Source organism: Aegilops tauschii, chromosome 1, assembly GCF_002575655.3.
Source record: "Aegilops tauschii subsp. strangulata cultivar AL8/78 chromosome 1, Aet v6.0, whole genome shotgun sequence".
NCBI lineage: Eukaryota > Viridiplantae > Streptophyta > Magnoliopsida > Poales > Poaceae > Aegilops > Aegilops tauschii.
The window spans coordinates 474,748,775-474,765,351 of record NC_053035.3 but is presented as its reverse complement, the minus strand read 5'-3'; the positions used below and the strand labels follow the sequence as shown (position 1 = coordinate 474,765,351).

Sequence of the window (16,577 nt, the reverse complement as noted above, 5' to 3'; positions counted from 1 at the left end):
ATTTGGTGCTGCTCATCACCTGAAGTATTTGGCAGGAAAGGAATGGCGGGATCTTTGAGAATCAACACACTGCCGCTGCTAAAGATAGTCGATCAGGTTATTGCCGACGCCAAGCACTGGGCGGAAGCGAGTATGGGTCGTTTCGTTCAACACTAGCCGCCGCTGTTTTTTTTTTTTTTTTTGTCGTTTGTTGTAGACCTTGTTTCTTGTGTTTATCGGCATGGGTTGTCATAAGCTAGATCATGTGTTCGGACTATTGGTCAGATGTTTTTCTCTATCTTAGTATAATACATGTACTACGTCCGTCCTGATTTATTAATCCCCTTTGTATTATATGTCAAATTTTGACTGTAAATTTAACTGATAAAATGTTAATGCATGCCATAAAAATAGTATAATTGAAAACTATGTTTAAATACGAATCCAACATATAATTTTTGTTAGACGTGCAATAATATTTTGTTAATTAAATTTTTAATCAAAAGTTGACACAAGATACAAAGGGGACTTATAAACCAGGAAGGAGGTAATAGCTCTCATGTATGGTTCCAAAAAACAAGTTTTTTTTTCAGAATTGGAGCTATGCTGGTTACAGCGTTCTTGCTATTGCAAAGTCAGGAGCGCACTCCGGGCACCTGGAGCATTCTAGAAGAAAAAAAGTATTTTTGATGATCTATAGAAAATACTTTATTTAAACGAAATGTACAGAAAAAAAACGAAAGCTAAATTATTGGTACGACAGGCCATACTGATTGCTCAACACAATGACAAAATATCGTCTGAAGTTCACACACACCCACGCTTGAGGAAAGCTCGTCTCAGTTAATATTATCACTCCAACAAAGAAACAATAACAAACTGATTGATTGACACAAAGTGATACTCCCATCCAAAATATAATGCACCCACGCTTCTTAAGGTTCAACTTTAACCATAAATTTAACCAACGAGACCGACTGCGGCGAGAGAAAAAATTATATAATTGAAAACGTCTTTTAAATACAAATTCATGGGTATAATTTTTGATCCCACCGCAGTCGGTCTCATTGGTTAAATCTATGATCAAAGTTGAAACACGAGAATAGAGGAAGCACTATATTTTAGAACGGAGGAAGTAAGAGACAACAAGCAGCAGCAAACTTCCAAAATCACCAACAAAAATAAATAAATCGTCTACTTTTGGTCGGCCGGCCGTCAAACGATATCACTCTCCCCCATGCCAGCATACAGTACAACTTATAAAGTTTATAAATATCCAAATGGAGTAGCCAGTGTGCCCTTTCCAATTAAGAAAATTGAAAGCGTTGGTCCCGCCAAAATATTGAAACATGGCATGCAATCAAAAACATGTATTCAAACTCGTGGCAAAAGAAACTACTACCTCTCTACTAAAATATAAGACGTTTTTGCAGCTCAAATTGAACTGCAAAAACATTTTATATTTTGATACAGATGAGTAGCTTGTTTTTGGCAACGGAGGCAAAAAAAATTGTCTCGTCCATTAATTAAGCACAAGAGAGTTGCTCAGTTAGTTAATGAAACACCAGACGAAAACCATCACAAACCGCTAAGCGGCACCCACACGTGCCACTTCAAAGAGGGTCTCATCAAGACAGCACAACGACACCATCATCGTCACTTCTCTCCTAGAGGCATCATCGCCATCGCAAACTCTAAGAAACAACTCCGACTTCACCATAGACGATCATGGAACCAACCCACACTGGACCTGCGAAGTCACATGCAGATCCGCACCGGACCTCAGCCACCACGACAAGACATCATAGCTCTGACGCTGACCGAGAGCTACGAAGAAAAGTCACGCAAGGCTGGCGTCGTGGAAGATCACCGAACGGACACCTACTGCTCGTCATCGTACGCCGCCGACTTCACAGCAACAAACCAGCCTAGGCCATTCCACGAACACATCGAAGAAAGAGCCGACTACCTCAACCAATGTCGTGTCTCCTACATCGCTCCCTGCGACACCATTCCCACAGAAGCCTCGACGACAACAGCACTGGTCCCTCCTGCTAATGCCCAACTCCACGGAGAAGCCGTCGAGAGGGGAAACAACACCAACGTCTGATCACAAAGGATCTAGGGTTTCCCCCGGAGCCGAATCTATGCGGGAGGGGTGCAACAGCAATGCTGCATGCCTCCAAGGTCTACAACGACCACAGCCACCGCAATCACCGGTCACCTACCGAAGGCCAAGACATACAGGGTCTTCACCAAAGCTTCCAAACATCCTACCCGCACCGCCATCAACAACTCCACCGAAGTCAAAGAAGCCCGCCGCCGAAGAGACCAACCACACCTTGCGGAGGCCAATGGGCGGCCACATGCAGCGCCAGCCGTTAAATCTGTCAACCGTCAACCGGAAGCCGGGCCATCGGACACAGCACAAACCACCATGCCTTGCCGAGAACCATGCCGGCGAGTGACCAGAGGTGTGCAACCCGAGGGCAAGAACCACCTCGGTTTCCAGCCACGTCCAAGCTCCATACGCGTGCCCACCGGAGGACAGAGACAGCAGATTCGACGGACAAAGATGCAGCCGTGCTCCATCACCACAAGACTGCTCCACCATGCCGCACCAACAGCAGCACCTCCCCGTGCCACTGCACGACCTCCAGACGATAGATCCCAGTCCCTTGTGCACCCGCACAGTGTCACTGTCGGACCCCTTGTGCCGCTCGCGCCTCGCCAGATGCTCCCAACTCGCCCAGCACGGCGCAAAACCATGCAGCTCCACCCAACACACCTATGCCTCGCCAGAGGCCATCGGCGCAGCACCGTCCTGCCCGGCCCCTTGCGCGCCTCACGCACAACTGTGCTACGCGCCCTGCATGCACGGCACATGTAATTGTGTAAAGAAAAAAAAATGCAAAATGAACGAGATATAAACTAATTGTGTAACGTTAGATGACATGGCACATTCATAGATTCATCACGATGGCCAGAAATGTGATTCTTTCATGATCGTCTGGGCCAAAAACGCACACAGAAACTTGAAAAGTTCTATGATACAATCACAGACGGGTGCAACCAAAAACTGACTGTCTTGTATAACAGACCATGCCGCAAGCACAAGACACTCACCTAATCACACTACCACAAGCGTCAAAAGCTCATCAAACAAACAAGGGTTGAGAAAACCTCATCTCAATCAATATATTATGGATCCTTCATTTCGAGTAAAATGAGATGAAACTAACATTCTATAACTAAACACTTCCAAAATCTTTGGTTATAAACCTGTCATCAAACTGATAACAGACATCCAGGAAGCCAGCTACAACTAAATAGAATAGGCAACACACCCTGCAAAGAGAAAGAGAAGCACTAGCTAGTGAGTTCTCACATTTCTGGGCATGTCATGCTTGTAAACAAGGATTGCAACTTTCAGGAAAAGAGACTACATAGTGTAGTGATATCAATGCAACATAAAAACACAGGTAGCAAGTAAAGATAAACACGCTGTGATCTTAAATACATTGTATTAAGGCAACCATCCAAAAGCCCATCTAGCTCATAATCCCTATTTCTGGATTTCTAGACTTAAGGGAAACATATGCAATCCAATGCAAGGAATAAAACATCTCAAATACCTAAACAACATGCGTACAAAACGGTACAACAAGCAAATCAATCATACTGCATGAGTGATACACTAACGAGAAATAACAAATATGGAGGTCATTGGAGGCAAGGCTGTGAAGAATTGGTCGATGAGTAACTCGTCAACCAAAGCACATCCTCGTACTATGAAACCACAGCACTTCATATAGGGCCCCAACTTCCGAGCACCCCACAGAGAACCTGCAGGTATTTCGAAGCTAGCAAAAAGACCTTCCCTCAATTGGCATGGGGCCCTTGAACGTGCATAACAATCAGATGCAAAAACAGAAATAGTTCATGCCTAGCATTCTCGGGTTGACTATGCGTGAACTGATTTCACAATATTTACCAACTCTGATGCATTGGAAACACTGATGGGGGAACCAACAGGGTTATCTGGTTCAGTGCATGCATAATTTTCACAAGCGAAACAAAGACAAGTTGAATCCTCCAGAGACTAATACATCACCAAGAGCTACCAAAATCAAACAAAAACTTAGATAGGAGTAGATGATGCTAGAAATGTATACACAATAGCACAGCAAACAAAACTCACCAGTCACTACATGCTAACTTTATATGCCACGATTATAAGGGTTATGATTGAACAAGTATGGGGGTCATTGGAGGCAAGGCTGCGAGAAACTGGTCGGTGAGAAACTCATCGACCAAAGCACATCCTCGTACTATGAGACCACTGCATTTTATCTAGGGCCCCAGATTCCGAGCACCCCGCAGAGAACCTGCAGGTATTTCGAAGCTACTGAAAGAGCTTCCCCCAAATGGCATGGGGCCCTTGAATGCACACAGCAACCAAAACGTATAACAATCTAAGATAAAATCATTTCAACACTTTGAGATAACAAATTAGGCCATGGTCGTAGGTATCTAAACGGACAACAATCACTGAAATAAACACACATTATACGCACATAAGACGCTGAAGAATTAGTATCAGGACACATTCTACCTTTAGGTGCTGCTGGGGTACATGAAGACGCGGACCTTCTTGCCCTGCAGAACAAGAATCACCGGACAACAAACACATCAGCAAAGGGCACGACGGATCACGATGGTGTGCGAAGGCGCAAGCGAGCGGGGGACTCACCATGGAGGTGGCGGGGAGGTTGGACCGGAACTGCGCGCGCACGACGGCGGAGTTGCAGTGGGGGCGCGTGACCTTGCCCCAGATGCAGCGGACGGTGGTGCCGCTGCTCTTGGTCTTGGCCTTGTAGACGTAGGCGATGCGCTTGCCGGCGTAGTACGACACGTCCTCCTTGGTGCTCACCCCCTCCACCTGGAGCAGCGACGTGCTCTCGTACTGGTTCGACTTGGACCTGCGCCGCCGCCGCCGCCGCAAAACCAGGTGAGAAACCTCTCAACGACAGCACGGATCGAGAAACGGAGAAGGGAGATGGACGGTCACCTCTTGTAGCCCAGGATGGTGCCCCGCACGTAGAGCCTGACGCGCTGGCCCTGGCGTCCCTGCACCATTGTCGCCGCCGCCGGTGGCCGAGGAAGGTGGTGGTGGGGAAGGGGGAGGAGGTGGCGGCGCGGAGGAATGAACCCTAGAGCACGGGGTTTTAAAAGTTTCTGGTCGTGGATTGGACGGTCCAGATTGCGCGGCATTGGACTAGTGATTTGTCTCAAGATCCCCATCACAGAAGCCCATGGCCTTGTTGATCTTTTTTGCCCTTTTTAGAACCCCTGGGCCTGTAGATAAAAGGCTGAGATAATGGACCAGCCTGTCTCCGTGTGGGCTATAGTCATCAGTTATACTCCCTCCGTCCCATAATATGAGAGCGTTTTTGACATGAGTGGTCCTGACCCATAATACGGACGGAGTAGCATATTTGTCTAAAAAAATCAGGTATAGCATATGTTTTTCTCTCCAAACATGGTCTTGACCCATCCATTTTAAGAAATTTCTTATCATTCAAAAAAATGTTCTCATGGTTTTAACTTTTTTCCTCATCATTCAAAAAAAAGTTACAATGTCTATTTGGAAAATGTTTAACACGTATTTAAATATTCAAAACAATGTTTTCAAAATGTTAATAATGTATACAAGAAATGTAGAATGTGTATAATAAAAATTAGGCATCAAAACATACATTTGATTAAAATGTAGAATGGGTATTAAAAATGTTAAACATGTTTTCGGATTTTGAGATGTATACAAGAAATGAAGAGTGTGTATAATAAAAATTAGGCATCAAAGCGTACATTTGATAAAAATGTTAATCATGTTTTGGAAAATGCTAAACGTGTATAAAAATATGTTCCTATTGTATAGGAAAAATGGACAATGTGTGTGAAATTTTTTAGACATGTGCTGAAAAGAACTAGGAAATGGGTAAGGAACGTAGAAAACCATAAGAAAACCGAAACATAAACCGAAAGAAAAGAAATAAACAACAACAAAAGGAAAGAATGAGAAGACCAAAGATAACCTCTAAAGAAACACCGAAAACCGAAAAACCAACAAAACCCCCGATGATAACCAATGCAGTGAAAAAAAGAGAGAAAACAACCCACGCCTAAACACTGCTCCCGCAATAACCAATATTGGGTCAACCCACGCCTATATAACGTAGGTAATGAAAAAAGGAACCCAACATAAAATCTCTAATGGATTTGCATTGGCATATAGCTTACAACCTTGTCTGGTCATGACACATGCATAAGAATTCTCTGAAACTTGTTATTTGGGGTTAGATATTTGCAATGTAAACTGCTTGTCCTCGTTGGATCTCCGAGTAGGAGAGTTTGTAGTAGGGAGAAGAGAAGCATTGTAAGGAGAGGAGTGTGAAGAGAGAAGACAATGAAAATCATGATAACCTTTAGAATTATGTAGATAGGGCTACATTAGCCCTTTGGGCACAAACAAGCTTTGATTATTCTCCTCAATGCGAACACATGCTCATTAGTCCCACTCGTGTCATTTTACTGTTACAACTTTGCTAGGAGATATGTGGTTTGGGATGTGCTTCTCCAATCAATGATCTTAATGACAAATGTCTATTAAGTTTTGGATATTGTTGAATGTATATGATCTATTGCTGCGTGCTTAGCCCCGTTTGTCGTCTTCATATAGCACACATTTTCTTACATTACTCTACAGGGGAGTTGTAAGAAGGATATACATTTCTGTTTTGTTCATAACTTGTGTGGCACTCTCGTAATATTTACTGATTTTGTTAGCGAAATTGGTGATGTACACTTTTATTGGAAAAAAGAGTCGAAGGAGACCGTGGTAAGGAGATACCCATTGTGGGATTTTTCCTCGGGTACATTTTAATGCTAAGGTTTATGTGGAGTTCTTTCTTTTGGAGTCATGCCTAATGTGGAGCTTTGCCAAGTGTCAGCTAAGTGTGCAAGCTTGATTCCCAATCTTGAATGGGGTGTTTGTTTTCCTGTAAAGAAATATCTTGGTAGATTTAACCTTGTAATTAAGCAAATTAGTCATTGGCATATATAAAATCATTTTGTGATTCCTCGAACAATGTATGTGTAAATGCTCACGCAACAACAAACCCAAAGTGGACTTGTGATCTGAACTCGCACAAAGATTTAACCTTGTAATTAAGCAAATTATTCGTTGGCTTGGAATCCTGCAACTGTAAACTCCGAGGGTATAATCTAGATCGAAAAACATGTTATTCTCAGTGAATTTTCTGGTGAGAAACCAAATATTTTACAATGACCTGGAAGACCGATGTCGCTTGTTTTTGTTCCGGACATTGTGTGCCTCTGGCTCAGTCAATTAGTCTAGCCTCCCTTCCAAGTAAGACTTTTTCTGGACTCCGCGTGGGTCTCATTCAAAGGAAGGCATGGGCTTTTTCTGGACTCCGCCTGGGTCTCATTCATAGGAAGGCATGGGAGTAAGACTTTTCTGGACCCCGCATAGGTCTCATTCGAAGCAAGGCATGATATGATCCTATTGGTGCTCACTTAGCCTGTTTTAGTGTTGATATGGTCAATATTTTAGCTGTCGGAAATAAAATTATTTCCTTTTTGTTCATAATATATGTGTCTAGACTCTAACGTTTAACGGTTTCGTTGGAAAAAATCAAGGATAACCATTAATTCTTTCTTGCTAAAAAATGGCTTATGGCTAAACACTTGAACTGAACTGCAAAAGCGTCTTACATTTTGAGACGAAGAGCGTACTTCCTAAGAAATTTCGTTCTTAGGTTGGTGTGGAGCTCTTTCTTTGCATGACGTGGAGCTCTACTAAGTGTCGGTTTGCAAACTAGACTCGCAAGTGTCAAGTCTCCTGGAATGGGACGTTTGGTTTTCCTAGACATAATAATCTGACCATGTCTACATGTAAACATCAAGGTGAACTTGTCATACGCGCAAAGATTTAACCGTGTAAGTAATCAAGCAAATCATTGCCATGGAATTCCTCCAGTCCTAAATTATGATAGTAGAAAAATATGTACCACTCGGAGAAATCGTTGGTGTGGATAGAAATATGCTCGCAGATACAAACGAATCAGGCAAGGAATTTCCACGCAAACAGACATTGTAATTGTGCGACTTCGTCTTTCAAGTCATGTAGCATCGGCGATGCGTGTGGACTGACTAGTGATTAGTAGTACATGTCGACTGTATCGTCAAGGCCTTATACAATACTAGATATTTAGGGAGCTGTTTAGAAAAATAAACCAGGTTTTTCTGAGCTGCTTAGAAAAGTAAACCAGGTTTTTTTAAAGCACCGGTGTCTATTTCTACATAAGAGAAGTCTAATTAAACATCTACCCTCTATAAATAAACACCGGTCTTTCTTTAAGCACCTTCCCTAAGCGTATTGCATTGTACAAGGCCTAATGATGCTACATCTAGGCTTCTCTGACAACAATAACATAGGCATTCATGTCATCATGTATAGTGGATTATATGGATTCGAACTGGTCATTAGTTACCGATTTCTCGGCGTGTCATTATAGTTAAGTGGCCATCACAAGTCTGAACCTGCCATGTCATGGATGGAGAACATTTTGCTTACTTGTCATCTAGCTTAGCTATACTAGCTTGGAACGGGTCGGCAACATGGTGATTTTTTTCTTTTTGAATTGTCACCGGGCTGGTTTGACAGTTGCGGTGGCAGAAAAAGACGAGGATATGTAGCCAGGAGAGGTCGGACTCAAGGTGCCGGCATATGTCACAGTCTCGGTCTCCGGAGTCCCTGTTGTACGCCTACGTCGTGACACAAAACTGACATGTTAAAATGGAATTGGCACGGAGTAACAGTCAATTTCCTTTTGCCTGAAAAGCAACAGTCCACTTGGGAGGTGCATACGAAAGAACAAAGGGGGCTGCCTATTTATAATCATCCGTATACTGAATTTGTAATTTGGTTAAGTCGATTTATGAACGAAAGAACAGCCGATTTTTCCGCGTCTCCCTGTCATTGGTAATGCACCATAGACCCGTCCTCCGCCACCCGTCGAACCATTGTGGACTGTTACTCACGAACCATGTCGCTCACTCGCACCAGCCCTACCCAAGCCGCCGCCGCCATCTGGACCATTTCTCTACACATCCCTCCTCCATCTCTCCGTGTCGGTAACCACCCCCTGCATCTGCATTCGTCAACCCTTTTTCTCGTCTCCACCGGCGACATCATGGTTAGGCACATCGTCCCTATCTCTGGCTCGGTCCTGCCTCGCCCTCGATGGAGACGCCACAACTGACTCACCACCTCGCCCTCTTCTTCAACAAAATCGACCTACCCCGATTCTAATTTCAGGCAACTGGCCACCGCAAAAAACAAATTTATGCTTCACTGTCAATTTCCTAAAAAAAGGGGCTCTTGGCCAGTCATACGGAAAACAGGAGGAACAACCACGTACATGATCTGAAAGTTACGAGTATCTGAATATCTAGTGCTAGCATCCCGAAATTGTACAGCTACGAGCTACGTCACTAGGTACAAAAAAAGGCCCGACGTGGTCAAACCATGCGTGGAGAGGCCGGAAATAGCTAAGCTAGTACGTCTCCGGTATGGTTGCGAGACGAGGCCTCCACGCAACCTCGCACGGGCTCATCGCGCCGCCGGCGAGGATCTCCCCCGTCCTGGATTTACTCTCCGCTGCGGCCTGCTCTTCCAGCCTCGCCATGAACTCCGCCGCCTCCCTCCTCGTCATCAGCACCTTCAACCTCACCCCGTCGTTCTCCACGCGGCACTCCACCTCCTTCTCCTCGACGACGTCCTTGGCCGCCGCTGGCCGCTCCTTCCTCTTCCTCATCTTGGCTCCGGCAACGGTGGCGTCCACCACCCTGGCTTCCCTGCACATGCGTGGATGCTGCAGGACGTTGCCCATGTTTGCGCAACCAAGGTCGAGTTCTAGAGAGTGATGAGGAGGAGGTGATCGCGGGCGTTTGTGTGTTTTGGTTTCTGAGCGACACTTCCGACTGTGTTGTACATATAGCGCTCGAGGCGCCGAGGTGGGGGAGACGAACTGACAGAGCAGATGAGACACAGAGGCGGCCCAAGGAGACTCGTTCAAAGATGAGACGGCATTCCTTTTTTCAGGGGTATAAACCCCACTTTATTGATAGCCAGGAGTACGGTTTACAGAAATGACAAATGGGTCGTGGGGAGATCCCTTCCACAAGTGGCGACCCACAGCTAAAGAAGAAAAAAGCTTAGCTAAATTGGAAGCATCATAGTTCATACTACGCCCTTAAAAAAAACCCGCAGCTAGTGAAACCTCTCGCTCGAGCACAAATCTCCTTGATGATAGCATTGTACCTTCCTTATGTACTTTTTTTTATCTCAGAAACATCTGCTTTCATATCACATGCAATAACGATTCGGTCTAGCGATAAATCAAGAGCGAGGGCCAAAACGTCATGACAGGCCAGTGCCTCCAACTTTCATGAGAGGGTATTCGATTGATCGGCATGGTCATATCAATTGCGAGATGATAGTTGATCCCGAAACGTAGGTCACGGAAAAAAATGAACCCGACATAAAATCTCCAATGTATTTGCATTGGCATATTGCTTACAGCCTTGTCTGGTCATGACACATGCTTAACAATTATCTACAGCTTACTATCTGGGGTTAGATATTTGCAATGTAAACTGCTTATCCTCGTTGTATCTCCGAGTAGAAGTGTTTGTAGTAGGGAGAAGAGAAGCATTGTAAAGAGAGCAGTGTGAAGAGAGAAGACAACGGAAATCACGATAGCCTTTAGGATCATGTAGCTAGGGCTACATTAGCCCTTTGGGCACAAACAAGCCTTTCTTATTCTCCTCAATGCAAACACATACTCATGTCCTGCTCGTGTCATTTTTCCTGTTACAACATTGCTAGGAGATATTATGTGGTTTGGGATGCGCTTCTACAGTTAAGGATCTTAATGACAAATGTCTCTTTAGTTTTGGATATTGATGAATATATATAATCTATTGGTGCGTGCTTAGCCCCGTTTGTGGTGTTCATATTGCACACATTTTCTTACATTACTCTACCAGGGAGTTGTAAGAAGGATATGCATTTCTCCTTTGTTCATAATCTGTGTGACACTCTCGTAATATTATTAGGGAAATTGGGGATGTACACTTTTATCGGAAAAAGAGCCGGAGAAGGAAACCGTGGTAAGGAAATACCCATTGTGAGATTTTACCTCGGATACATTTTAATGCTAAGGTTTATGTGGAGTTCTTTCTTTTTGAGTCATGTCTGATGTGGAGCTCTGCCAAGTGTTAACTAAGTGTGCAAGCTTGATTCCCAATCCTGAATGGGGTGTTTGTTTTCCAGTAAAAAAATATCTAGGTAGATTTAACCTTCTAATTAAGCAAATTAGTCATTGGCATACAAATATTTTATGATTCCCCGAGCAATGTGTGTGTAAATGGCAATGCAAGAAAAATGACGTGGCTAGGCCTCAGTCAACTGAGATTTAACCAAGTCTCAGTCAAGTGACATAACATGATAGAGAGAAAAAGAAAAACTGAAAAGAAAATTTTGCACGGATCTTAATGTAAGATCTCACAGATATAGTATCGACTGAGACTTAGCAAGACTGCAAGAAAAAACCAAAGTGGGCTTGTGATCCATACTCGTGCAAAGATTTAACCTTGTAATTAAGTAAATTATTCGTTGGCTTGGAATCCTGCAACTGTAAACTCAGTGGGTATAATCTAGATTGAGAAACATGTATTGCTCTATGAATTTCCAAATATTTTACATTGATCTCGAAGACCGATGTCGCTTGTTTTTTGTTCCGGACATTGTGTGACTCTGGCACAGTCAATTAGTCTAGCCTCCCTTCCAAGTAAGACTTTCTCTGGACTCCGCCAAGGTCTCATTCAAAGGAAGGCATGGGAGTAAGACTTTTTCTGGACTTCGCCTGGGTCTCATTCATAGGAAGGCATGGGAGTAAGACTTTTTCTGGACTCCTCTAGGGTCTCATTCGAAGCAAGGCATGATAGGATCCTATTGGTGCTCACTTAGCCCATTTTAGTGTTGATATAGCCAATATTTTCTTTGTTACATTACTCGGTATGCTAGCTGTTTGAAAGAAATTTATTCCTTCTGTTCATAATCTATGTGTCTGGACTAACGTTTAACGGTTTTGTTGGTGAAATCAGGTATGACCATTCTTTCTTGCTAAAAAATGTTTTTTTCGTGAGGGGCTAAAACAAATGATTTAGGGATTTCCTAAGAAATTGTATTTCCTAAGAAAGCGTCTTACATTTTTTAAACAGAGAGTGTATTTCCTAAGAAATTTCGTTCTTAGGTTGGTGTGGAGCTCTACCAAGTGTCGGTTTGCAAACTAGACTCGCAAGTGTTAAGTCTCCTCGAATGGCGTGCTCTCGCGACTCTCGTGGCGATACGCCCCACGAGAGATGGCACGTATCCTTCGTCGCCGACCTGCAGACACGTACGCTCTCGTTCCACGATGGCGTCCTGATCCTCCGGCGAGACGCCCTCCGCCTCGTCCTGCTCGATGGGCGCGGGGTCACGGTCGACGCGCGATTTCTCCGCGTGGGGGAACACATCGACATCGGCGACATCATCTCGCTCCCGTGTCACTTTGCGAAGGTGCGAGATTGGCTCCCGGCGTCGTGGTCGTCTTCAGCAGGTGCGGCGCGGGGCCCGACACGAGGAGCGGTACACGGGAGCCAAGCGGGCCACCAGGCAAGCGTGCCGGACCGAGTCGTGGCGGACCCGAGCCCCACCCACCGCCCACCAATGGCGGATGGGCGACACGTGGGCACAAATCCGAGCCTCCATTCGCAGCCGCGGGGTGCTGCCGCTGGTATAAATCCTCCACCGCGTCCGATTCTTGACCTAGATATCTGTTGGAAATATGCCCTAGAGGCAATAATAAATTGGTTATTATTATATTTCCTTGTTCATGATAATCGTTTATTATCCATGCTAGAATTGTATTGATAGGAAACTCAGATACATGTGTGGATACATAGACAACACCATGTCCCTAGTAAGCCTCCAGTTGACTAGCTCGTTGATCAATAGATGGTTACGGTTTCCTGACCATGGACATTGGATGTCGTTGATAACGGGATCACATCATTAGGAGAATGATGTGATGGACAAGACCCAATCCTAAGCCTAGCACAAGATCGTGTAGTTCGTTTGCTAAGAGCTTTTCTAATGTCAAGTATCACTTCCTTAGACCATGAGATTGTGCAAACTCCCGGATACCGTAGGAATGCTTTGGGTGTACCAAACGTCACAACGTAACTGGGTGGCTATAAAGGTGCACTACAGGTATCTCCGAAAGTGTCTGTTGGGTTGGCACGAATCGAGACTGGGATTTGTCACTCCGTGTAAACGGAGAGGTATCTCTGGGCCCACTCGGTAGGACATCATCATAATGTGCACAATGTGACCAAGGAGTTGATCACGGGATGATGTGAGTTACGGAACGAGTAAATAGACTTGCCAGTAACGAGATTGAACAAGGTATAGGGATACCGACGATCGAATCTCGGGCAAGTAACATACCGATGGACAAAGGGAATTGTATACGGGATTGATTGAATCCCCGACATCATGGTTCATCCGATGAGATCATCGTGGAACATATGGGAGCCAACATGGGTATCCAGATCCCGCTGTTGGTTATTGACCGGAGAACATCTCGGTCATGTCTGCATGATTCCCGAACCCGTAGGGTCTACACACTTAAGGTTCGATGATGCTAGGGTTATAGGGAAAGTATGTACGTGGTTACCGAATGTTGTTTGGAGTCCCGGATGAGATCCCGGAGGTCACGAGGAGTTCCGGAATGGTCCGGAGGTAAAGATTTATATATAGGAAGTATGGTTTTGGCCACCGGAAGTGTTCCGGGCATCACCGGTAGTGTACCGGGACCACCGGAGGGGTCCGGGGGTCCACCGGGAGGGGCCACGGGGCCCCGGAGGCATACATGGGCCAAGTGTGAGAAGGACCAGCCCCTAGGTGGGCTGGGGCGCCTCCCCACCAAGGCCCATGCGCCTGGAGAGAAGAGGGGGCAAACCCTAGGGCAGATGGGCCCTAAAGGCCCATGCCTGGTGCGCCTCCCTCTCCCCCCACTTGGCCGCCACCCTAGATGGGTTTTGGGGCTGCCGCACCCCTTGGGGTGGAAACCCTAGAGGGGGCGCAGCCCCCTCCCTCTCCCCTATATATAGTTGAGGTATTGGGGGCTGCAAACACATGAGTTTTCCTCTCCCTGGCGCAGCCCTACCTCCTCCTCCTCCTCTCCCGCGGTGCTTGGCGAAGCCCTGCGGGATTGCCACGCTCCTCCACCACCACCACGTCGTCGTGCTGCTGCTGGATGGAGTCTTCCCCAACCTCTCCCTCTCTCCTTGCTGGATCAAGGCGTGGGAGACGTCACCGGGCTGCACGTGTGTTGAACGCGGAGGCACCGTTCTTCGGTGCTTAGATCGGAATCAACCGCGATCTGAATCGCTATGAGTACGACTCCCTCATCCGCGTTCTTGCAACGCTTCCGCATCGCGATCTACAATGGTATGTAGATGCACTCCCCTTCCCCTCGTTGCTAGATTACTCCATAGACTGATCTTGGTGATGCGTAGAAAATTTTGAATTTCTGCTACGTTCCCCAACAATATCACCTTCTCCCATTTCTGGGCAGCGGCGGAAAACCCTAGATCCAGGAAACCAGAATCGTTCGAGTGGTGGGAGGGCAAGGTGGGTGGAGACCCCCGTTCGTTCGCGGCGGTCGCTGCCTCGCCTACCATGGCGGTTGATGCGTGCCAGGACTACCGCGGGGGGTGCGGCGGAGTTGGTGCGGGCCGCACGGGCCGCGGGGCGGGGCAGATCGCCGGCCACGGTACCGGCCGTGGGGGCGAGCGCAACAAGTTCTCATGGCGACGTGAGGCTGGTGGCGGATCTACCTCATCCAACACCGCATCGGCCTCGGGGGACACTTCGCGCTAGGACGATGCGGCGACAACGAAGCACCGCGAGATCCAGGACGGTGGGTTCAGGGTGCAGAAGACCCAGGTGGCCGCGGGGTTGAACGACACCGTCGCTGGGAAGCAGTCCGCATCTCTGGAGCGACGTCCTCGGGGGAAAACCCTGCTCAGGTGCCTTCCTCCAAAAAACCAGGGGCCTGCCCTATCTGCAAATCATATGAACATCCTCCTACTCGTTGCCCTCAAGCATTCTGTGAAAGATGTAGCAAGTTGGGTCACCTAGCATCTGTGTGTGTGGACTTTTTGCCTTGGGAATGTATAGCCCCGATGTGTGCTTTTCAGTCTAAGGGTCAAGGGTTCTACTTCATTCATGATTCCTGCACAGCGAACCAACAGAAAGAGAGAACCCATAACATCGTGGTCACTATTGTTGAGGGAGAAACCTCCACTCGACAAATGGAGTTAGATCTGAGTGACTATCTGGCTACGGGCTGGCGCTGCTCTGCGCACGCTATAGGCCCGAGGGTGTTTGTGGTGCGATTTCCTAATCCTCGAGCCATTGCACAAATCTGCTATGTGGGGAAAGTGACTCTTAAAACTAGTGGGGCTGTTATTCACGCCATGCAGTGGTCATCTGCTATTGGGGCAAAGGGTGTGTTGGAAGTGGCTTGGGTGAGAATTAGTAATGTCCCTCTTAAAAAGAGAAGTGAGAGAAACCTCGCGTATGTTGCATCTTTAGTGGGGGTTCCGCTGGAAATTGACGCTGCGACGCAGCACCGCCCATCCTCTGCTCGGGTGCGGTTGGGATGCAGAAATGTCGATGAAATCCCTGTGGTTGCTGAAGCTGTTCTGGGTGGACACTTTTACGATTTCTTTTATGAAGTGGATCAGGTTCTGGTGAGAGACCCTGACAGAGAGAAAGAAACAATTCATATGCCTTCTGATTGTGAGAAAAGTCTACCATTGGATCCACTTCTCGGTCGAATCCTGGAGCTATGCAGGGTGGTTTACCTACTGGGCTTGGGGGAAAATCTTCTCCCATTCCCCAGGGAGGGAAACCTGACCCCATTCGGGATTCGCAGGAGAGCGTGGAATCGGATGAGTCAATGCACACTACTTTGCTTCTGGAAACCATGGCTCAGGAGATGGAGCATGGTGAAAAAGTAAGTGTGTGTGTTGAAAAGTATCCTAATGTTGTATGTACGAGCTGGAAAAAATCTTACTCTGATGTGGTAAAATCTTTTCCTCAGGTTGTGGAGGTGGATACTATAAATGACGCAAATCTGAAAATTGTCACTGATTACATGGTCGAGTCACCTGAGACTGGAATGGACACTGAGGTGATTCCTACACCTCCTCTAGTTACTGAAGAGAATCTACATTTCATCCTACGTAATGTGCAGAATAAGATGGAGAGAGTGGAGGAAAAAGCCATGGCAGCGGCTAAGAAGAGAGACATTGAAGGTACCCCCCCCCCCCAAAACCCCAACTCTTTCGATGCTTTAAATAATTCTGAACTTATTATTAGAGCTATCAAGATGGGT

At 46.2% G+C, this 16,577-nt stretch overlaps 1 protein-coding gene across 2 annotated transcripts; it reads right to left on the bottom strand.

Annotated features, from left to right (window-relative positions):
• Nucleotides 1–1,482: 1,482 nt before the first annotated feature.
• Nucleotides 1,483–5,234, bottom strand: LOC109750851 (large ribosomal subunit protein eL33w). 2 transcript variants are annotated; one of them, XM_020309791.3, is made up of 4 exons: nt 5,051–5,234; nt 4,733–4,961; nt 4,595–4,638; nt 1,483–2,848 (listed from the first exon to the last, which is right to left on the bottom strand). In XM_020309791.3, exons 1-3 carry the CDS (start codon nt 5,116–5,118, stop codon nt 4,597–4,599), a joined length of 339 nt encoding a protein of 112 aa, XP_020165380.1. In that variant the 5' UTR covers nt 5,119–5,234; the 3' UTR covers nt 1,483–2,848; nt 4,595–4,596. The 2 variants fall into 2 exon arrangements, with proteins under 2 accessions (XP_020165380.1, XP_020165379.1); XM_020309790.4 differs by lacking the exon at nt 1,483–2,848 and adding an exon at nt 2,950–3,327 and having other exon boundaries at nt 5,051–5,221.
• Nucleotides 5,235–16,577: the final 11,343 nt, after the last annotated feature.

Excerpts from the sequence above, each read along its gene's own strand:
- LOC109750851 (XM_020309791.3), bottom strand. The coding sequence starts at position 5,118 with ATGGTGCAGGGACGCCAGGGCCAGCGCGTCAGGCTCTACGTGCGGGGC. Across the intron at positions 4,962-5,050 it reads ACCATCCTGGGCTACAAGAG|GTCCAAGTCGAACCAGTACG; the intron begins GTGACCGTCCAT and ends GCGGCGGCGCAG. Across the intron at positions 4,639-4,732 it reads ACCTCCCCGCCACCTCCATG|GGCAAGAAGGTCCGCGTCTT; the intron begins GTGAGTCCCCCG and ends CTTGTTCTGCAG.